Source organism: Emydura macquarii, unplaced genomic scaffold (genome assembly GCF_026122565.2).
Source record: "Emydura macquarii macquarii isolate MOO-44397 ecotype Brisbane River unplaced genomic scaffold, CSIRO-AGI_Emac_v2 contig_691, whole genome shotgun sequence".
Lineage (NCBI taxonomy): Eukaryota > Metazoa > Chordata > Testudines > Chelidae > Emydura > Emydura macquarii.
The window spans coordinates 16565335-16588358 of NW_027130828.1; the positions used below are offsets into that span (position 1 = coordinate 16565335).

The 23024-nt window shown below is 49.9% G+C and overlaps 2 protein-coding genes across 4 annotated transcripts in view; one reads left to right on the top strand and one right to left on the bottom strand.

Moving 5' to 3' along the window:
- Window positions 1-255: 255 nt before the first annotated feature.
- Window positions 256-19756, bottom strand: SLC31A2 (solute carrier family 31 member 2). The gene is made up of 4 exons (XM_067542171.1): window positions 19612-19756; window positions 6580-6646; window positions 4731-4920; window positions 256-1477 (listed from the first exon to the last, which is right to left on the bottom strand). Exons 1-4 carry the CDS (start codon window positions 19618-19620, stop codon window positions 1309-1311), a joined length of 435 nt encoding a protein of 144 aa, XP_067398272.1. The 5' UTR covers window positions 19621-19756; the 3' UTR covers window positions 256-1308.
- A 2024-nt stretch (window positions 19757-21780) lies between these two features.
- Window positions 21781-23024, top strand: part of LOC137148938 (ER degradation-enhancing alpha-mannosidase-like protein 3) — a 29562-nt gene continuing 28318 nt past the window's right edge. For all 3 annotated transcript variants that reach the window (XR_010918621.1, XM_067542168.1, XM_067542167.1), the window contains exons 1-2: window positions 21781-21865; window positions 22899-22944. Coding sequence is in view for 2 of the 3 variants with exons in the window: in XM_067542168.1 (XP_067398269.1) it covers window positions 22915-22944 (30 nt within the window). In the remaining variant the exon portion in view is untranslated. The remainder of the gene's footprint in view (window positions 21866-22898; window positions 22945-23024) is intronic.

Consider the following 23024-nt stretch of genomic DNA (forward strand, 5'->3'; position numbering starts at 1 on the left):
CACCGCAGGATCACGTACCGGAGGTGACGCACTTGAAGGCCAAGCTCCTGCCCAAGGCACCACGCCAGGCCTTCAGCCAGGAAGCTGCTTAGACTCGACATCCCCAGCAGTGGCACAGCTCCTAAGTCATTTTCTAAGGACGTGCCAATCGTACTGGAGAGATGACATGAGCCATGGGTGCTACAAGACAGGAAGAGAGTTAACCTGATGCTGCTCTGATACCTGGAGTGGGAGAGGCTATTCCTGGCATGCTGTGGCCTGGGGGATCATTCAGGAGTTCCAAGGGGCAGGCACTGAACATGCGTGTGGAGGGGACCAAGCCACGAGGGAATGGCAGGGGTACTGATTTCCTCACCATGAGCTCCCTGCATGGGGGGTGGCAATGTGAGCGCAGGGGTGCATGGGTTCTGCAGCCCGTTCCATGGGGTAGATACCTTCATGGGCACCACCCTCAGGCACGCACACAGCAGGAACCAAACACTCGGGATCGCTTTATTAAAACGGGCCCTTCTTGTGAAATGAGATGCAGCAGGTTCCCGTGAGACCCGCCAGCCCCGGGGCGCATCCTGGCTTCCAAAACCAACAAGCCACTGCACACGCAAGACTGCCTGGCTCCCTGGTGCTCCAGCAGCAGGAGGATGGATGGGTCGAGCTGCGTCTGACCGCGCCCTGCCTGGGAGGTGCTGGGAAGGGGAGCTTGCGTACAGCTTGTTCTGTTGGGAACACTTTAGGCACCGTGTGAGGGAGAGCCCTCCGGAGGGCAGAGGTAGAGTGGGAATTGAGGTGCTAACCCAAAGGGGTTGTTTTTTTTTTTTTCTCCTTCCCCTCGCTGCCCCCAAGCAGCTGGGCAGGGAGCATGGAGCCCTCACAGAGCCAGCCAGATACATGAACCAGCTGGGAGGGAAGGTAAAATAATCCCCACTCCATCGCCTGGCATGCGCACCCCTCTGGCACCGGCTGATGGACATGCAGCCTGGAACACGTCCACCTGCTCTTTTATTCACCAGACGAGAGGGCAGTGACAATGGCCCGAGTCTCTCTGCTCCCCCAGTCAGCAGGGAAAGGCACCTGGGATTCCTGAGTGAGAACTGGGGGAGAAGAGGGGGTCCAAAGTTATTGGTGATTGTTCTTCCTTGGAGGCAGTGGAGATGGCAGCTGCAGGGCTGAGCGTCTCTTCTGCCCAGCCCAGCTAAAGGCCAAGTCTTGCACAAACATTTTCTCCAGGATGCCTCTTTAGTCCTTCTCCCACTGCAGATGTGGCCCTCTTCTGCGTTGAAGCGTCCTGGCATGCAGCGGGCCATGGCACCTCTATCGGGTCTGGAGCATTGGGTAGGCCACGTAATAACCTACAGCAGAACCCGCGATCACACCCAGGAAGATCCAAGTATTGTAAGACATCACCACCAGCATCACCAGGTAACCGAGCACCACCTGGACCACGTGGAGCAGCGTCTGGCTGAGGTGGTATAAAAACCACCTTCCCGGAAAAGAAAAGCAGTTAGCTATAGAGAGAACAAGCCTGGCTAGCTAGTAACACCCCCCTTAAATGGCTAAGTGTGTCCTCTGAGGTGCATGCCCAAGGAAGGGGGCACCAGGCTGAGGGCCAAGGGGGTGTAAGAGCTTATGCCCAGGAGCCTTGGTAGTGGGGTGAATTTATGTTTGCATAGTGCCCTGAAGGTTCGGTGCTGCAATCATGTGGTGTGACTGCAGTTCGTGCAGCAGGACCTGAGCTAGATGTAATCTACCAGTACCCGAGCTACCCAGCAAGTGATGCTGCAGCAGGAGGAACTAGCCCCGGAGTGATTACACAGGTTCCAGGCGGCTTGTATAGTCCACACTGAAGTGCAAGTTCCTGCAGCGTCACTGCTCCCTCCCATACCGAGTTGGCAAGATTAACGCTGGCTCGGGGATGTCCACACGAGCTGTAATCACGGTGCTGAGCTGCTGAGGAGTTCTGATTAGTTATTAATGAGCTGTGGTGTGGTTGCTCCTAAGGGAGCCCCACTCATGGACCAAGACCCCATTGTGCTAGGTGCTGTACAAACACAACAAAAAAGACTGTCCCTGACCCAAACTGCTTACCATCTAAGACAAGAGATGGCAGGTGGATATAGACAGACGGGAAGCTCAAGGAAATAATGAGACAATCTTCAGCAGCATGACAGGCAGTGATCTCAGCATGCTGTTGAATCTGTGTGGGCTACACCATCCAAATGACACCACTCTGCAGCCCCGCCCTGCCCCAGCATCTACACTAGCTTGTTTCCCCCTCCTCCTCATATGCTGGTTAGTATATGAAACTGTGAGCCACATGGAACAGGAAATGCAAGGCAGGAAGGCATGATCTTTAAAGTCACGTGATTCTCCTTGCACTGTTTGTTGCCTGCTGCATTTCATGTTTATTTGGCTTTGTTTCCTTGCAAAAACCCGCGTTGGTGGGTTCAAGCTCTGAACTGAGCGTTACCTCTTCCGCATTTTGGTTTCTGCACATATGGGCTAAAACTTGCCTTTGATTTCTTAACCGTTTTCATGCACGGCTTACTTAGGAACACTGAGCTTTGAGCCCACGTTGTTCCAACTCGGTGGAATTCTCTGCCTTGCCACCTGGCTATGGTTACCTCCTCATCCCAGTTTAAGGCTCTTTTTATGTAGTGGCACTTCTTCTTTTAAGTACAGTGCTCTGGTGTCTGTGAAAAGCTCTTTCAAGCTGCAGGAAACCAGCCTTAAGTGAGCATAGAAAGTGGATGCTAAATGGACATGGCCTTCTAATGAAGGTGGAGCAGAACAGTAGCCAGTATGCATATTTTTGGGGTGATCTCTTAACCCTTCGTAGGCAACCTCGAATATTATTTCTTGAACAGATTTTCTGTGTCACAGGACTAAGTTCCATTATCCCACCATTGCCAAAGCAGAAAGTGATCACGTAGGATAGGCCTGGGTGATCATAACAGATCCCCATTGACAGTTCAATGGAGACACAGAAGGGGAAAAGCCCTATAGCATTCCCATTACGTCCACTGATTTATTCCCAGCTTCAGGAGGTGCAATCCTGCACATGTGAATGAGAGTCCATCCTAGATAAAGCCTCTCATGCTAGTTCCCCCTGATCACATGGGAACAGCAGAGGAAGGGCTCCTGAAAAGACGAGGGGCGGGCAGCCATTCAGTGTATTTCCTCAGGCTGTCTGCCAAAAGAACCTGCTAGAGAAATGTGGTTGGCCAGAAGATAACAGAGATGGCTTAGCTCATGATACAGGCACTGCCTGAGGGAAGATGAAACCAAGTGGGATTAACTGGTTACTACATTTTAATGGCTGTAGTTGTGATGCTTTATGGGTTACGGAAAGCCTGCAGAGCCTCATACCTGCCACCGTTTGAACCCGGAAAAACCAGCGGGTTTCAATTAACAAATCTGTACACAGCTTAAATCGAAGCTGGTCCAAACTCAAAATTCCTGTTCTATGCCAAATTCCAAAAGTTTGGAGGAGGGGTAAATTGTTCCAAATTGGAACAAAAATTTAAAATTTCCCCCCAGCCTGGGAATTCCAAAACTTCATTTAGGGATGATCTAAATGTTCTGACGTGATCCATGTGACTTGTTTCTGTTATAACTTTTATCATTTAAACACGCCAGTGCGACCACGGTGCAAAGAAAGGTTTCAATCATTTTTCATTGGATCCGCATTTTCCGATGGAAAAATGTTCCACTGGGACAATTCCAGACAGCCTGAACTCCACGGGCGGCAGCCCGGCTGGCTGGTGTAGTGCCAGCAACCTGGGCAGGGTGTGCTGGTGCTGGACGGCTTCCTGCCCTGTCACATAGACCTTTCCCACCCCCAGCCTATGGGGCTGCCCCGCCAACCCCGACACTGCGGTGGGTCTGGTGGTAGTGGCCCCACTTGGCAGCCCCCTGTCAACTGGAAGACGAGGGAGCAGCTGGGCACCCCCTGAAGCCAATGGGCAGAGCAAGGAGACAGCTGTGGTAAGGGGGAGAAGGGAAGGGGCAGAAGCACAGGGGCACGTGTGGGGAGAAGCTGAGTGAGGCAGCACAGGGGCAGACATGAGGGCAGGAGCACATAGCAGAAGGGGGAGATTGGGCCACAGCCACCTACTGGGAAGGGTCTGGGGACACTGGGACCTTCATCTCCCCTGACCTGTCTCACTGACCAGGCGCAGCGCTCTGGGCAAGGAAGAGGAGCAGGGCCGGCAACTTCACCCCCTTTCCTGGCCCTAAGGGGCCTGGTGCAGGAACAGCCAGAGATGGGGTGGGAGCTGTAAATCCCGCTGGAGCAATCTAGGTGCTGCCTGTGCTGAGGGGCCGGGTTGTCCCCAGGCGGTGGGGGAATGGGGAAAAGCCGTCAGTTGGGTGCGGATCGCCCGCAGAAGTGATCGACGCTCGCAGTGCGGTGAATTTAGCAGGTCCGGAACCAACCCCTCCTCAGCGTTGCTGTCTCCCCTGACCCGGTCTAACGGGCAGGCACCCTGCTCTTACTGTGTGTTGCACTGTCCATCTTCACCACGCACCACCAGCCAGCGCTCTTCAGATGTGACCACGTGAACGTGAGGAGGGAGCATTCCCTGGGAGCTACTGCAGCTGGCGCTAGCCAGGTCCCAGCCAGCAGTTCCCATAGGCCCACACAGCAAATGGTGCTGACAGCAGGTTGCTAGTGTCTCTTGGGCACCCTTTGTGCAGCAGACAACAGTGACAGACTCAGACTGGGGCGGGGTTACCTTTTCGGGGTGGCGTTTTGCTGATCCAGGCCTGAGTTGACAGACCCCCTCTCCAGGTTCTCTCGTGACTCCTGACTCAGGGTGGTGGGGATGGCCAGTAGCGTCCGGCGAAGGAGTTTCGTTTTGCCGATCTTGATGGCCTCGTACAACACAGCGAGCAGCAGAACCACCAGCACCGAGAGCACCATACCTGCAAGGCAAACACCACTCAGATGGCCTGTAACCAGTAAGGGAGGCGGGAGAAGGAAGTTTCCTGATCAAATATAGTAGCTAATGCTCAGCATCTGCCTTTCCCCTGCCCTTATTCCACCCTCCATCCCAGCCAGGCAGCAACCAGGCTGCAAAGCTCCGATCCAGTCGGAAAGGCGAGGTGACACTTCTAGTACCGCCCGCAAGGGCTCTCCTCCATCTCTTCTGCGCTGCTCTTCTCACGTGGGGCCAGAGCCTCTGCCAAGCGAAGGACACGAGATACAAAATTCTTCTTGAGACCTTTGGCAGAACTGCCCGCTTTCCATTTCCGAATGACCCCTCCTCCCCACACCTTAGCATGGCTGGAGTGGCAGCAGGCAAGAGTGTGATTCACTGACCAGTCCTCATGAGACAATACACGTTATTGTATATTCTCTAGGCATCTTCTCCCAAGTCCCACCCCAATCTAGGACCTAACCAATAATCTTCCTGTGCTGTGGGAGACAGAGGCTGAGTTTAAACTCTCTTCTTGCTGGTGAGTAAACTGAGCACGGAACAGCCCCCCTTATTCCCTCCTCTACGTATCACTTACTCAGCACCGATTATGGCCTCTGCTAGAGCCTAGAGTAAACAGGAATGAACGACTTGGCTGAGAACCACCCATAATCAGCTGCTCTCTGAGGCCAGGTCTACACTACAAATGACTTGGGAATAATTTATTGCGCTCAGGGGTGTGAATAATCCACATTCCTGAGCGACGTAAATTATCCTGACCAAACCCCAGTGTGGACAACGCTAGGGGGTGGGAGACCTTCTCCTGCTACCCTAGCTACCACCTCTCATAGTGGCAGGAGTTAAGCTGCTGGGAACACCTTCACCAAAAGCCCTACAACGGCACAGCTGCATGGGTGCCGCTGTCGTGTAGACAGAGCCTCAGTTTCTCCCTATAAATTTCCCTAAAAATCTCTAGCTCAGAAATTTTTAAGAATAAGAGTCTCCCAGGCCAGGAACGAGTGAGATGGTGCACTCTAGAGAAGAGGGGTGTCCTAGCCGCACACTGCCATTTATGGCCTTCATTCAAACTACCTCCCTGTGTGAAAGGAAGCCGAGATGTGGGGCGTGTCAAACAGTTTCAGATGCGGGGGGATGTCAGGGGGAAGTCCAGCCCTTCAACAGCTCCTCCAAACTGTCTCACTGCGGGGACAGGCTGGAACTGAAGCAGGAGTCTGAGCGCTTTTTACCTAGGCTTTTTACCTAGGATTGTCCCCAACCACGCCCAAAGCTGCTTGCTGAGCCCCTTTGCAGAGAGGAGAAAACATCTGGCCCTTGGATGGGAACTGGAGGGGGCAGGTTTTGCAGAATCTGTCTCATAACCTGCCACGGAAGAGGCTAAAACCATGTTCTGGGCCAGGGTAAAAGTCTCTTTTCCCTCCAACACGCTCCCCAAAGGCCCTCCCTTCCTCTCTGCTAGAAAGACTTGCTGGCAAGATGTCTTGCCTAGCTCAGAGTGAGGGAAACAGTGACCAAGCCAATTGAAAAGAAAGTCAGACCTTTTAAAGCCTCTCCCTCCGTGTACACTCCCTCCCTATTCATCACTGCGTGAGTCAGTCCCAGAGAACAGCAGCCACTCTGCGGTTGGCCAGTGCCTGGCTGTTCTTACCTGCAGGGCTGTGGACGTTCCAGAAGTCAAACAAAAGCACCACCTTGTCGGAGAAGAAGAAATGCATCTAGAGGAGGACCAAAGCAAAGGCAGAAGTTAGGAGCCAGGTTGTGGGAGAATGTAGAAACTGCAGCCCCATCCCTTGTCAGCCGATGCCAGGTTTCCTGCGCAAATTACAGCACCTTTTATAAATAATTATTTGTTTTCTTGAAGTGGGTTGAGTGTTGATGAAAGGTGTGTCAGGCTGAGAGCTCAGAGAGTCTGTGTATCCACGGACTGGGAAGAGCCAGCACACAGTGTAGGGAAACTGTGTCCTGCCTCAGTAAGCGTGTAACAGACATGGCAATTTCCAGCACTATCAGCGGGAGATCTTACTGAATTAAGTTTAAATAGCTTTGGAGACCATTGTATTACAAATGCAAAGTGTATGTGTTATGGTTGGATCGCGTGTAACTTCTCTAGGGGGGAGGCGTGGCCAGTGTAAACCCTGGGAAATGTTCTGCGCTTCAAAGGACTCTTTTACACAAAGGGCCAGCCAAGGAGGCTGAACAAAGCAGGTTTCCTAGGGAGTACCTGGAGGGAGGGGAATGCAGATTCCACACCCCAAGTTTTGAACTGCTGACTGGCGGATTCCCTATTCCCAGTCTCTGCAGAGCCTGCAAGTCCCTTCTTTATCCTTGCTAAGTCTACGCTCCCAGCGCAAGGTGTGATTCCCCTGCTCGTGAACACACGCGCATGCTCGCTCCCATCAAGCTAACGCGGGTCTGAATAGCAGTGTAGCCGCAGTCGGCAGCGGGGCAATGGAGACACGGCTGAGCCGCGCTGAGTATGCCCGGTTTCAGACTGTTTGCTTGTGTTCTGAGCAAAAGCTGATAGAACTTGTGACCACAGAAAACCCCCTGGTGGGGGCTGAAGGCTGTTCACCTGCCAGAGCCCTTGGGGGGGAGGAGAAAGGGTGTGGATCTCTGGTAAACTTATTAGCAGCTGTGTAAGTTCTTGTTTTAACGTGTTTGCTCTGTAACGCTTGCACCTTAAGAATAGCTGTGCTTGCTGACAAAGGGCAGTGGGGTAACGTCTAACTGCGGGCAATTACGCTGTTTATAACCTCTGAGGAGTAACAAATCAGGCCTGCTTAGACGGCCTGCCCTGCTGGGGAATTTACAGCCTAGGAGGAAACTGGGCGCAGACTGGTCAGGAGGGTGCGAGACCTCCCCAAGAGGTGAGGGCTGGTACCTGGGAACCTAAGAGTGGGTGCCCTTGCTGGACCATGGAGGGGGGAATACAAGTGCAGGTCCCTGGACTGTGACAGAAGGGAGCACTGTCAGGACTCTAGCTAGATATCTTAGGTACTTCTATGACCCCCATTACCATGGCATCTGAACGCCTCCCAATCTTGAATGTAGTTATCCCTGTGAGGTGCTATTATCCCTATTTTACAGACGGGGAACAGAGAATGTGACATGTCCAAGGTCACACGGGAAGTCTGTGGCAGAATGTGGAATCGAGTCTAGATCTCCCAAATCCTAACCATTGGGCCATCCTTCCCTTTAAGATAAGAGGGACTGCTCAGCCGCTATAGGCCCATCCAGCCCTGGGCCTGGCACTGGGGATGCAGATGCCGCCTGTCCATTATGAACTGGGCTGAGACCAGAAACTTAAGTCACGGGCCACCAAAGTGCATTTTAAAGAGGGGGACATCATTTGTTTGAAGGAGTTTCCATCCCGCTCTGTGCACGTTCTGTCTACTGAGACTAGCTATTCTGCACTCCTCATGGTGGTGGCGAGAGTCCAGGATGGGCCAGGAGCTACAGACAGGACCTGTGAGGTGTAGGTCTCATTTCATTAACAGGTGCAGGCTAGGTTGGAATGTGCCCAGGTTTCTCTGGACTGTTTTCTCCCAGCTGTTGATTGGTTTCCATATTCTCCCCCTTCCCTCCAGTCACCCAGGGGCTGCCTCAGCAGTCAGGCCTTCAGCATGGGGCGTTGCGGAGTGGGGCGCCCAGCTCCTCCAGCGTCACTGAAGCTGGCTCTGGAGCGAGAAGCACGATGGCAATCAGTCTGAGCGCTGGAGATTGCAAAGGGCCAGTGGCTAGATGTGCTCCAGTGGAAACAGGGAGGAGCAAACTGCATTGCCCCATCTGCGGCTGCATGGGAAGGGGGAAACTCCCTGTTGCAGGAGGGCGGTGGCTGCGTTGCCCACACCCACTCCCAAGGATGCCACCTAAAGCTGTCCTGCCTTACATTCTAGCTGAAGCTCTATAGAATCCTTCCTGGGAGATGCACTGAATGAGCATGGGCTGCCCCTGGCCCTGCCAGAGGTGGGGGGAGAGGAGGGGAAGGGAATGAGGGCTTGTATTGGCTTCTGCTGCCAAATGCCTGCAGCGTGGTGGGGGCCGGTGCAAGATGTGTGATTTGAAATAGATCAAGCACCGGGTGGCTGGCCATGGGGGCTGACATCCATCTCGCCTGCAGAATAAGCAGTTGGGTACAGGATTCCCCAATTGCCACCCCCCAGGGTGGCCCAGTCCTGGTCTGGCTGGTGCTTGGTATCTTTTTGAGACTGCCAACAGAGGTGGGTTGTATGAGGTGACTATTTATCTGATCTATACCCACCACTTCCTTCTCCACGGGCGTCAGCCAGCCAGCACATTATAATGATTGTTGGTGCTTGGGGCCAAGTCGACGAGTGGCTCTGTATTCCCATTTCCTGACCCATCCGGTCCCCTTCCAGCCCCTCATTCTCCCCTTTCCGGATCTCTCTATCTCATGGCAGGAACTTTTGCTTCTGCAAAGTCTTTTCCACGTGATCGCACAACGGAGATGGTTCCATTAACAACAAAAAGCTCCCTCAGAGGATTGAACCAACAGTAACTCAAGACTAGAAAGTGAGCTCCCGCTCTGCCTTCATTTCTCCAAAGCCCTTTGGGTCTCACTGCACACAGAAGTGTCAGAGATCATTGATTTACTTCTATCAATCTCAGAAAACTGCATGACTTTGCTGAACCAAACTGAAGGGCTCTTAGCAGCTTTGGCTCTTGGCAGATCGCTAAAGTACTGGCTCTTCACTTCAAAGGCAAACTCTGTTTGCTCCAGTTCAGTTTGCTGAAGCTCCCTCTGATATAGCCTCTTAGAGAGGAAGCCACATTGCACAAAGACCAACCCGAGGCAGAACAGAATCAGGTGGGGGAAAGGGGCTGATGGTCTGGGAATGCTGAGCACTCACAAGTCCCACTGCAATCACTGTTTCTCACACACCTCCAAAAATCAGCCCCCAGTTGTTTGGGATGTTAGAGGTAGTGAGTGTGATGTACTCTTGCACTTATCTAGCTCTTTGCAAGCATCACTAAAGACTCACAGGATCCTGGGACAGGGCTAGGTAGGTGGCTGCATTTTATAAGTAAAGTGAGGCATGGAGAGGTTAAAGAATCTGACTATGGCCACACAGCAAACCAAGAACAGAATCCAGGAGTCCTGGCTCCTACCAACTCTTATAGAGAGCTTTCCAAAGGTAGGCAGTATCATTATCCCCATTTTACAGATGGGGAAACTGAGGCTCATAGTAATGACATGACTTGCCCACATGACTTGACTTGTTTATCTTACTTTTAACACAGCCTCGATCAGCATGCAGAGCATGATCCTGAACTGGGCCCTTGCTCATGACTGCCGTACACTCAGCAACGGGCCCTTGGGGTGGCTAGACAAAAAGGAGCAACCTTGAGTTTTTCCATGAAGAAGCAAAGCTAATGGCAGTAAGAAAGGTGCCATGCCTCTAGGTGAGCAGCTGGCCATCATTAGCAATCAGCTCAGCTGGGGAGACTCAGCTGCTTAGCCACTGCAGTTCAAGGCAGTTTCACTCCCCCTTGGAGCAGGGGGGTTTCAGTGTGTGTTCAGTGAACGGCCTTCGTGATTGATTGTTAAGTGCTCTAAGCTGTGTTTCTCTTTGCACTACAAGTTTAGGGAAGCAGTGCCCCTCTGGTGCTTCCCTCTGTGGGTGGGACATGGTGACTTGCAAGTAGGGCTGGAGAAAATCCCCTAGCCTCGAAGTTATACCAGATCCCTCAAAAAGCAGCATTAGGCTGGGAAAACTGCATTCGCCATAGCAGCTGTGGAGGGGACTGGAACCAGGGCTAGGTCCCAGTAAGTGCTAGCAAATGGGGGGGCTGTTTCTCCTTTAATGCATCGTTTTGTGACATTCCTAGAACTGAAACAGGAGCTTTCCAGGACTGTGCAATACAATGGTGGATTTAAATCGTACCTGTCCCCCCCTCCCAGTAGTCTGAGGCCTAGACTATGAGAAAATGTGCTTTTTCCAATAGAATTGGCTCCAGTGAGCTAGTTTAAGTTGATTGGAAAAATGCCAATTAACACCTATAAACCCAGTTTAACAGACTTATCTTGAGTTCGGCAGGCTGAGTTATAGCAGCTGCAGGACTTAACCCTGCTGGAAAAAAGCCCCTTTCTTCCTAGTCTAAACAGAGCTTCAGCAGCAGCAGAGCCAGGAGGTGGACTGTGACTTCCAGCCCAGCATGTGTGGGGTGCTAGCACTTTGGAAGGCCCTGAAAAGCAGGATGTGCTACAGGCCATTCAGATGCCACCTGAGGCCTTTAGCAAAATAGCCTTGTGGTTCGAGCCCAGCATTGGGAGGCTGAAGACTTGGACTTTTCTCCTCGCTGCCACTTGCTTTCTGTGTGACTTTGGGTAAGTCACTTCCTCCAAGCCAGAAAGTGCAACTGTGACCCTTCCTCTTGACACCGCATACGCTTCTCCAGCAATGCCCAGGACTTTCCCGCTAAGAAGGGAAGGCTTCAGATTACCCAGGAACCACTCTGGTAAGAGCTCTCTTTTCTGCCTCCAGATAAATGCATGGCTGCTCTTCTGCTTTATGGTCCTGCATTTTACTTAGACCTGATCCTCTATGGGCAATGCTACCAATTTCGAAACCAAGGGTCTCTTTCTGGACCCAGTCAGTCTCATCTGCGTGCCCATTTTACTAAACCGCTGCTACTCCCTGTTGTAAAAGGCTTTCATCACGTTGCAGTTGGAGCAGGATTAAGGATGCCTTGCCTCTCTCTCACATAGAGCACTGAAGCATACTATGTATATGGTGCCATAATTGCAGGGGGGGGGAAGCTCATTCAGATACCATGGAGACAAGGGAGAGATTTTACCCTGACATAGGGTTCATGCTGACTGGGTATTTCCCCTTCTCTCCCCCAGGGTTGACCTCCACTAGCCTTCACCACGGTTATGAAGGAGCTATGCCTTGTCTCCATTGGAATTTTACATTGATAGCTAAAAACACATCTTTTTGCAGTGAATGCCTAGCATTTGCCTTGTCAATTACATGCCACATACAGCTGCAGCATTTAATGACATGAGCAGATGATGTGTTTTTACAATCATCTCAATTTGTGCATCTGAAGGGAACTGCCTGGGCTAGAAATATTGCCTAATAGATGTATGGATTCATCCAGTGAACAGGATCTAATGACATGCTTTGCACAATGTGCAGACTAAGCATATAATCACCTGTAATTGGCTCATTCTTTTGAATTTCCTTTGGCAGCAGATTTATAATAATAATGTTTAAACGAGACGATACTAGGACTTGGCACACTTAACCCATCATTCTTAAACACTTCACTATGCTGGTAGCATTGTTTTTCCCTTACAAATGGGAAAATGTGGGTGCAGAACTATTCAGTGACTTGTCCAGGGTGTCTCAGCCAGGATTTGAACCTGGATCCCTGGTCTCTTAGTCCTATGCTGAGTCCGGTAATCACATTTATCACCTTCAAATGCAGGAGTCCCCCTGGTGGTTACTGGGCCATTTGTTTCTATCTGAAGAGCTATGGCTGTAATCCTAACCTGGAGATTGGATTGCATTTTGTCTTCTAGTTGGCCTTTTTCCTTTCCAAGATGAGAAACTCACTATCCCTAACTGGGGAGGAAATGCTACACACTGTAAGGACAGAGCTGTGTTTCCTGGGCCAAATCTCCCTGGCACCTTTTCTATGCAAGGATGCTAGGGCTGATTTAATCCCAAATTAGTGGGCTGCCAACTACTGAAGACTCCTATGGGCTGTTCCCAGATGCCAGGGTGTAAGAATACCCCTGCCAAGACCCTCTCCCCTGATACTCCTGGAGCTGGGGCTCCTCTTGGAGTGTCAGATGTATATGCCTGCTGGGCTGTCCATCTGCATTGCATGCATTTCTCAGGAGCACCAATGGCTGCTTTATGGTTTCTTCGTGGTGACCACGGTGCTGTGCAGAACTGGTCTTTTCTTGTGTCCTGTCAGTCTGAGTCAGCGGCAGGAAGGCCGTTCCTTCGCTGAAACCGGCTATTCCTCAGCACCGCTGCTACTCTCATGAAGAGCCAGAGGGGAAGGACGGGCTTGGGGTTAAGGGGCTGGGCCAGCAGCCAGAAGATCTTGATCCCATTCTGTCTCTGACTTGCTGTGTGATCTTGTGTGAGCCACATCACCTCCCTCTGAAATAGGGATAATACTTCCCTACCTTGTGCGGCCATTATGAGGCTTAATTCGCTATTGACTGTTCAGCAATTTGAGATGAGCTGGTATTAAAGTACTTAGTGCCACACCATGGAATCCTTGGATTGTTGCTAAAGAGCTGTTGTTACATATTATTTATTTGTACTGCAGTAGCACGTGTGAGCCCCAGTCATGGACCAGGACCCCATTGTGCTAGGCGCTGTACGTTGAGAAAATGGGGATAGTTTCCAGAAGTACTGTGTGTCTGCACAGGAGTTGGATTAACCTGCCAATATAGTGCAGTGTAAGGGGATGTCCACACTTAAAATGCTATGACAGCTGTGCTGCTTTGTATAGACACTACATATGCTGACGGGAGGGTTTCTCCTGTTGGGATAGGTAACCCATCTCCCTTAGAGATGGTAGCTAGGTAATGGAAGAATTCCTCTGTCAACCCAGCTCTGTCTACACTGGGGATTAGGTCAGTATAGCTATATCTCTCTGTGGGTTGGATTTTCCACACACCGAGAGACACAGCTATACTGCGGTAGACCAGGTCTACGATCTGAAGATGGGCTACAGCTTCTTGGTAAGAGGCAATGCATCCTGCAGTTCTCCCTCCCCAGTCAATTCACACCCAGGAGTTGTGCATCATAAGAGACGTCTACACAGAGCTGTGAGGTGTAATTCCCAAGAGGCGTGCTCGCTCTATAGCAGTGTGGCTGTGGTGATGTGGGTGGTGGCTCAGGCTAGCCAGCCGAGTATAATCCTGCTCGACCCGCTGGGGACTTAGTTGCTCAGCTAACTTGTGCTAGACACACAACTATGTGTGGGCGCTCGCTCGAGCAGAGCTAGTGCGTATCTGTCTCTCCGCAGTGGGAATTACACCCACCAGGTGCTGTGCAGGCATCCCCTGAGAAAGAGAGAGGCCAGCAGATGATCCTTGCAATGCTTACTGCACTACACAACCCTGTAACTGGCTTTGGTCAGGCCTGTCACAGCCTATCCAAGGCCTGGTCTACCCTTAAAACGTAGCTTGACACAGCTATGGCACGCACTTTAGCTATGGTGGCCTAGCCCCCAGTGTTCACACTGCTAGTTTGACTGAAGAACGCTGTCACAGTTCAAGGCAACTGCAGCTGTATTCCCCCTCCATGGTCCTCCAAGGGCAGCCACTCTCAGCTGCTGGCTTCTCAGCTGTCACCTCTCTTGGGTTGTATTACTGTGGTCTAATTTCTGTTGTTGGGATTAGTGTGCGGGTGTTTGGTGGGCTTTTATAGACAGGAAGTGGGACTAGATGGTCGGGTGGCCCCTTCTGCCCTTGAACTCGGACTCTCGCCTCTGACTGGGGTTTTTCCAGGCACCATCGTTCCCCGCCTGCATTGTGGTGGTTCCAGTCAGACTACCTAAGCAGGCCTGTTCTGCTTTCTCCTTGGCGGCTCTAAACCGCATGACTGCCCTCAATTATAGGTTACCACACAACCCTTTGCAAGCAAGCACGTTTATTCTCAAGGTGGAAGCATTACAGAGAAAACGTTAAAAGAACCCACACGCATGGTGGTAATCTTACCAGAGCTCAACTTCACCTGTCAGAGCCCGTGTTGGGGGCAGGGGAACAGTCCTTCAACGCCCCCCCAGAGTCTCTTCTGTAGTTACAAATTCACAACAGCTGTTAGCTCAGAACAAACACACCCATGAATCTGTGCAAGGCGAGGCTGTGACCTTCAGATTCTGGGAACAGATAATCAACAGACAATGGGTTTCTCTTTAGGGCGAAGCTTCCAAAGGTTGGGACTGGAGGTAGGAATTTGCATTCATCTCTTGCCAAGTAGTGCCTAGGAAATCCACTCAACTTAATGTGTCTCAAAAGTTCCTCTGTGTCTGGCAATTTTTTTAAAAAAAATAGTCATTGGAAGCTCCTAGCTCTTGCCAGGATTTACACTGGTCACATCCTACCCCTCCCTGCCTGAAAAGTTGCATACAAGTCCACAATAACACATAAACCTTTCCTTGTTAATGCAATGGACTCCAAAGATACTTCTACTTAATTCAATAGGGTTTTTCAAGGATATCGCAGGAAATTGCCATATCTGTCATAAAGGCTTCCATTGACCTAGCTACCATCATTCAGGGAAGTGATGCTCCTATAGTGATGGAAAAAAACCCTTATCTCATAGTAATCTGCTTTTACACTACAGAGTTATGGCACTGTAGTTATGCAACTATAGCACCCAGAGTGTAGACACAGCCCCCATGTCACCATGTGAAAAGCTAGATGGTGTAAGACTCTTGCAACAGAGGAAGTTAACCCGTTGTGTATCTCAGTGCAGGCAGATAATGGTGACACTAATGTAGCCAAGTGGTCCAACTACCACAAGCGTCATTTACTATGCAGAGCCCCAAAGTGAGCGTTGCAGACAGATAAAACCCATGGTCCTTGACCCAATGATCTGACTGTGTAAAGAGAGACATAACACAACAAGCAATTGTTGGGCTGGATCCAGCACATAGACTGGGTATCTGACACCTTGCATTACGCAAAGGAAGTCCCTTCTAGTGGCTTGTGGAAGCCCTAACTGTGGGGTTATCGATATAAGGCCTTTGCCACATGTACAAATTGCACCCATGTAGCTTAAGTCAGTTAACAGTTTTACACTGGTGCAAACCCCTGCACGGACACACTTCTATCTGTTTAAAACTGGATATATCGGTGTAGCTTGAACCTATGAATTTACAGGTGCAAGCTAAAGCACTAAATCAGGTTTAAATCTTTAAGCAGGTCCGTGCACCCAGTTAAACCAGTGCAACTTTGGCATATCTTCACTGCAGCGTTAACTTGAGGTATCTACACACCAGTTACTCCTCTCAGGTCAGCCGAGCTCAAGTAAATGGCCACGGTGCAAAACAATACTTGGCTGCTGTCCACACTGGTGCTGCACTCGCTCATGTTCTTTGTGCTGAGCCCAGCTTTCCAAGTGAATTGTGGAAGAACTTGTCTGTTCTTTCTGGGCACATGGGGGAAATTGTGGGAAGGCACTGGAGGACCATCTAGAGGCAACTGAGTGGAGTGCACAAGACAGAGCGGTGGTGTTAGCAGCTGACCAGTTGTGCTAACTTGAGCCTTAGCCGGTACTCCCTGACAGGCCAGCTGATTTGAATTAAAAGTTTTTGTGTGTGGACAGGAAGGACTCAAATTAGGGGCAACACTTGAGTTGTAACGCAAGTTAACTTTGCAGTGAAGACAGGCCTATATCGGGTGTAGACCAGGCCTATGGTAAAGTTGCACCAAATCAATTTAGTTACGCCAGTCTAATGCGGACACACTTAAACTGGGTTTAAGCCTCACTAATTTCAAAGAAATTGTTCCAAGCAAGGTTTAAACCACTTGAAATCATTTAAAAATCAGATTGTTACGTGTTTTCTACCGTAGACCAGACTTAAGGGCTGCACCCAAGATAACAAAGCTGCACTGTGCCAAGAGCCAGCCTCCCCTCTGCAAGTTCCGGATAGCAATGTTAGGTTGCCTAACTTTTCCACTCCTCACACCCACACATCTGTGTTCCACCACCTGATCAGAAAGTCAGTTCTGTTTACAAGCCATTTCCTTAATTCTAACTAAAACACTGAGACAAATCACATGGTGAAAATGGAACTAGAGAGACAGATTTTTTTTTTCTGTGTTGCAATTCTCTTGGGGAAAATGCACATGTGATGTTGGAGGGGGTTTTAAAGTCAATGTGTTGCAGCTTTTAAATAATATTTTGTATTTACATGGCACCATTCACCTGAGGATCTCAAAGAACTTTAAAATAATTGATTAAGCTACATAAAAGCCCTGCAAGGAAGATGTTATCCCTTTCTTACAGCTGGTTAAGTGAACAGAGGTTAAATGACTTGCCAAAGGCCAAGCAACAAGTCAGCAGAAGATCTAGAAATAGTCCCGATTGCCATCCTCCTGCTCTAATGCTAGATAAAACAAAACATTCATGTGGCTATTAAACAGGATTTGGAGAAAATGTGTTTAGTTCATTGATCCCACTTCAACAATGAGGAAACTGCATGGTCTGATGGATAGGGTATTTGACTGGAAGTCAGGAATCCTGGGTCCTAATCTTGGTTTAAGCACCGACCACCAGAGTGATCTTTGGCAAGTCATGTCATTGCTCTGTGCCTCAATTTCTCCATCTGTAAAATGGGGCTAATGATGCTTCTGAAACACTGTGAGATCTATGGATAGTAAGTATTACATAAGAGCAGTTGCCATCATTTAAACTTATTGTAACATGATGTCATAGGAGGAGAGATATTGGGCTAGACTAATAACTTGCTATTCCAGACTGCTGCTAAGGACTCGTGAGATTTCAGATAGATGGAGGTAAGCCGAAAGCCCAGAAGACCCTCTAAAGCTAGTGAGGAAGTCATGGTTTAGCCAAGTCACGGAGTTCTACTGGCCCAGATCTTCAAAGGTATTTAGGTGTCTAACTTCCATTGGACCATGGTAGGTAAGCATCTCTTTTCACTAGAGATGAGCCTGAGACCAGAACTCTGGATCCAAACACCCCTTGACATTTGGGAAAGTTCAGACTTGATTTTGGATCTGAACTAAGATGGCTTGTGTTCAGTTCTGGTTTTTGAAGATCTGTATCTGATCACAATCATGTATTAGCTCAATTCTTGGTCGATTCTATTAATTGAATTGTCTGACAGTTGAATCACTTCTTAAGAAGTTGATACATCTAATGATCCAATAAACCAACATTAAATTTTAACTAAATTTCTTAGCAATAATGTAGAATTGTAGCATTCAGAACAGCCCTTCAACCAGCAGACTTATTAAATATATCAGTGAAACTACCAATCCACCATCCGTATGTGTGATAACTGCTTATCTCAGTTGCATGCATGTAACAGAATCGGGGCTCCTTTTTGTTACCCTGTACCTGCAGGTTTTTGTTAACCTTAGTTTAGGTCCTTATCTACCCATTCAGAATGGTTACAGGGTATCTCCAACTTCAGTGATTCTGTCACTGTTTCCTTCCACAAAAGGTGATCATTTGCTAAAATGCTCTCCTATGTACGTTAGGAGTGTTTTACTGGTATTTATAGAAATACCAGGATACTGTCTTGGCACTGAGCTCCTATCATGGACGCAGATACTCCGGCCAAGCTGCGCTTTGTACCAGTATAGTAAAATTTTCTATCTATAAAGATAGTTAAGCTCTGGAACCAGCTTCCAAGGGAGGTTGTGGAACCCCTGTCACTGGAGGCTTTCGAGAACAGATTAGACAAACCTCCACCAGGAATGGTCAAGGTATACCTGGCCCTGCCTCAGTGCAGCAGGCTGGAATAGATTATCTCTTGAGGTCCCTTCCAGCTCTACGTTTCTATGATTCTGTTACATCCAACCACTGCACACGAGCAAAACAATCTCTACTAGTAAAAGCACAGCTTTGTTGGTCTAGCTGCTTTTGCCGGCCTAGCTGTGTTGGTTAGGGATCACACTTCTTTGCACCCCTGCCTGACGTATATTGGCAGAACTCTGTAGTGCAGACCTAGCGTGAACCAACCTATGAAAAATGGCAACTGGGTGGAGAGGAGGGGAGAGAAATCCAAAAATGGTTAATGGAAAATTTTCATCAGAAAAATAAAAATGTTGAGGAAATCAAAGTGATCTTTGGAAAAATGGCCAAATGTCCTCAACTTATGAACTAAAAAAGTTGACCCTCCCCCCCCCTACCTAGGACACTGGTTCTCCAACTCTGGTGGAGTCATGTCTTTATGTCAATGGTTACTTTGGGGTAAATTCAACCATGATTAAATCTGCTGAGCACCTCTAACTGAAAGGGCAGCAGTAGCATGGTGAGGGACAGACGCAAACTAATGTGGTGAGGATGAAGTAGTGGAGAACTGCCAGCAACATTGCTAGGGGCTGGTACTCAAAGTCAGAGACCCAAGCAGAGGTAATGAACAGCATGGATATAAAATGGGGTGATGGGTAGAAGTTACCAAGTATTCCACCCTTTGCATCAAAGATAATCTATTTTCAACCCATCTCCTTAACACTGCCTTAATGTAATTCTTGTAACCAAGCTTCATAGCTGCTGCAGGGAAAGAGAGGTAGGATTGAGAAGATAATTTTTTACCTTAAAGTGGCCCTCCACAAAATGGAAAAAAAGGTTAGTTTACTGAGATCACATTTTTGCAATCAGAAAGCTTAACCACCAGCCCCAACACGGGAAACCTCGGTTTCAGTACTGAAACAATTACACTGCCTTGTGCTGTCCCTAATAAAGTTATTGTGTCAACATTACGCTTCCCTGCCCCCAAATAAATGGGTAGACTGCAGCAGAGCCTTCTCTGTGCAAAATATAAACCTTCCCACTGTCAATCCCCTACAATCTGATTGTTAATTAAATACCACAAATGTATCGTTTGTATTTGAAGGAAAGCACGGCATGAAACAGCTGACTCCAATCTGTAGTTTACAGTCCCGGCAGATTTATAACCCCATCAGAAAGTAAATCTGAAATATATTTACTTGCATCATGTTGGCTTCTTTATTTCTCCTTTGCAATGCAACAGAATCAGAAAGGAAAGGAGTTTGTAAAGTGATCCCGAAGTCCGATTGCTGCGTCTCTTGGAAACTCAGTGCTTTGGAAAATTGCTCAGCGCGGGGGTGTATGTTTCAGTACAGGTCCCGGGCAGATAAAATCACATGGCTTGCACAGAATTCTGGGAGTTGTAGTGCACCATACACTGAAAAGTTCCCCAGGGTTAGCTGTGTTAGTCTGTATAGAGCAAAAACAAGGAGAATCCTGTAGCACTTTAAAGACTAACACATTTAATTTCTGCAGCCATAAGCTTTCGTGGGCTGCAACCCACTTCCTCAGATGCAAGCAATAGAAATCAGATAGGGGGTGTATATATACATCCTGGGAGATTCCTATGAGAGAGAGAACCCTTTTCTCTGCAATAGCACTTGTTTAAACCTATTTTAATTACCAGTCTAATTAATCTGAATCTAATTGTTTGAATCCCCTTTGGAGCTGTTGCAGTTTAGGTTATGTCTACGCTATCACTTATGCCAGCAAAAGTTCTGTGGCTCAGGAGTGTGGGTTTTTGTTTTTTTTCCCCCCATACTCCCAGAGTGACACAAGTTTTGCTGGAATAAATGCTAGGGTAGAGAAGGCCTAAATGGTAGTGTGGTGTGTCTCTCCAACATAGGTACCACCGCTCGTGGAGGTGGTTTTATTATGTGGGTGGGAGAGCTCTCTCTGTCCACAGAATGCGGATACACAAACTCTCTCTTACAGTGACACAGCTGCATCAGTACAACTGCACTGCTGTAAGCTCGCTAGTAGACATGGCCTTATTGACATCTTTTTCTTTTTGATGAGGAAAACCTAATACCTAGCTTCAGGGCCAGATTTAAGTGTAGGTGACCCAGGCAAACAGGCTTGGGGTACGGGGCTTGGAGTGCTGTTTTTGTTAGTGACAAAAGGGAAAATAGAATGTTTGAAGTAAAATGTTTCAAGTATTCTGTACGTGGATTCATTTTTCACTAACTTCCTAGTAACACTGTTTAATGTTGGTGCACTGTTCAATTTCTTGATGATGGTACATTTCAGTTCTTAATTAAAACATCTGTATAAGTTTAGAGGAAACAATTTTTTGGACTTGCTTAGATATGGCATGATAAACTTGCATGTTAGGATCTGTAAATCTGTATTTATTCATCTTATATGAGATGGATAAAATCATGCATACAGATAATGCATCAAACTCATGAAATGGGCTATAAATGCAAGAAAAAAATAAGGTGCTCAAATATTTAACAAATGGAGGGGGGTTAGTGTAGGAGATGCTCCTCCCCGGGGCGCTATTTGGTCTAGGGCCAGCCCCCTCTATCTGTTATATAACCCTGTTCATCTATTCATCTCACCTTGCTTTACAAAGGAGCGCACCATCCCTGTCCCCATTTTACAGCTGGGGAAACTGCCAAGCGCTTATTCTGCAAGTCACAGGATGGCCGGGTAACCCGCCTGTCCCACCTTGGGCAGTGGCAGCTGGGTGAGTGGGTGGGTGAGATCTTAGGGGATGTAGCGCTTTCTCGGGGATTCCCCCCCATTAGCTTTTTTGCACGATCTCCTCTGGGGGCAGCTTGCATTGCACAGAGCTGCAGCAGTTTCCAGCTGAGGGGGGTGGGACGGGGCTCTGCAAGTGTCCACAGGGGAACGCAGAACCTGTCGGTGCATGCAGGGGTTCAGGTGCTCTGGGAGCCTCAGACTCCCTGTAAGCCCCGCCCCCTCCCTGCGCCGCTCGTGCCCGGACCGTAGCGCAGTCGGGGGACCCGGCCGCGGCCTTGGAAGTACAGTTCCCAGCATCCCCTGCGGCGGGGAGGGCGTTCGCCGGTGGAACTGCATCTCCCAGCATGCCTCGCTGCGGGGGGGACGGGACCCGGATGTTGCGGTCCCTAGCGGGAGCGGGGCGTGCGTGAACCGGGCTGCGTGTGGCGGCGGCGGCACCATGGGCGAGGGGCCGGGCCCGGCCGGGCTGGGGGCGGGGCGCGGCATGGCCGGGGTCGGGCGCGGGGTCCCGTGTAGCCGCCGCGGGGGGGGGCTCCTGCTCCTGCTCCTGCTCGTAGCCCGGCCATGGGCGGGGGCGGGGGCGGCGAGGGGGGGCCCGGGGCGGCGGCGGGGGCGCCCCCCCGTGGGCGTGCTGCTGGCCCTGCTCTGGGCGCCCCTCGCCGCGGGGGCCGCGGCCCTGGGGGCGGCGGAGAAGAGTCGGCTCAGGTAAGGGCAGCCCTGCTCCGTCCGTCCGTCCGTCTGTGGCCGGGACCCGCCCTGGGTGTGCGCGCGGGGGGGGGGAGGCTCCCTTCCCGGTGCCCGCCCCTCCCCCCACCCTGCAAGGCTGCCCGCCCCCCTGCGCCGGCCGGATCACGGGCCGTGCAATGCCCCAGCTGGTCTCCTGCCCCGCCCCGCCCAGCGAAATCAGAGCAGGGCTGGAGTCCAGCCGCCTGGAGACAGACAGACAGACAGCCCTTCGGAGAAGCCAGGTCTGTCTGGACTGGCAAAGTCTGGTTGCCACCACCGGCCGCCAGTGAGATGGTGAAGATGGCTTGGGCGGGGAGGAGGTGCTGGTGTGTATGGTACAAGCTCCCTGGGTCAGACGGGTTACTTCATCGTCTGGTAGCGCCTGGAGGTGCTAGTCGCGGCTCCGGGTTCCCTTGTGCCAGGTGCTGTACATGTACCTGATGAAAGACCGGCCTTGACCCAAAGCGTGCCCAGCGGCAATAGATGTGCGCCAACGCTGTGCACTTGAGGAACTCTTGACGGAACTTGAAAACACCTGCCTGATGATCCTCTAAGTGCAACAGCAATTTAATGTAACCCAGCACCAGGAAGCCAGACAATTTAAAAACTCAAATCCCCCCCCATCCCAATTTCCAAATGCCTGCAAATAAAATATGAGCTTTGTAGGTCGCCACTCCTAAAAATGTATTCGGCCCTGTGAAAAGATCTAGTGTGTTGCCTGTAGCGTCTGCCCTGTTTAGACTTCCCTGTGGAGAGCTGGCACCTTCTCTGCTCTGTACACAATTTAACCTAACGACTATAGTTGAGAAAGAAGGGGATCAGTAATTCAGCACCGACTTAATAAAATGCTCTAGATACAAGTCATTGATCTCTGCCAGATAGTTGTTTCATCTGCTTTGAAATGGCAGTTACAAGATTCTTGATAAGGGGGACTGCATAATGGCAGTATTTTGCTGCAGATTCTGTAAGCAGTTCTGAGTTTCCTGTTGTCTCTCTGCTGTTGCCTTTTCAGGGACCAGGTCGTGGAGATGTTTGACCACGCATATGGCAGCTACATGGTAACTAGTATTTTTATATTTGTACTTGCTCACGTGTCCGTGAACTAAACTCTGAGTCTAATGTCTTGTCTGTTCTTCTA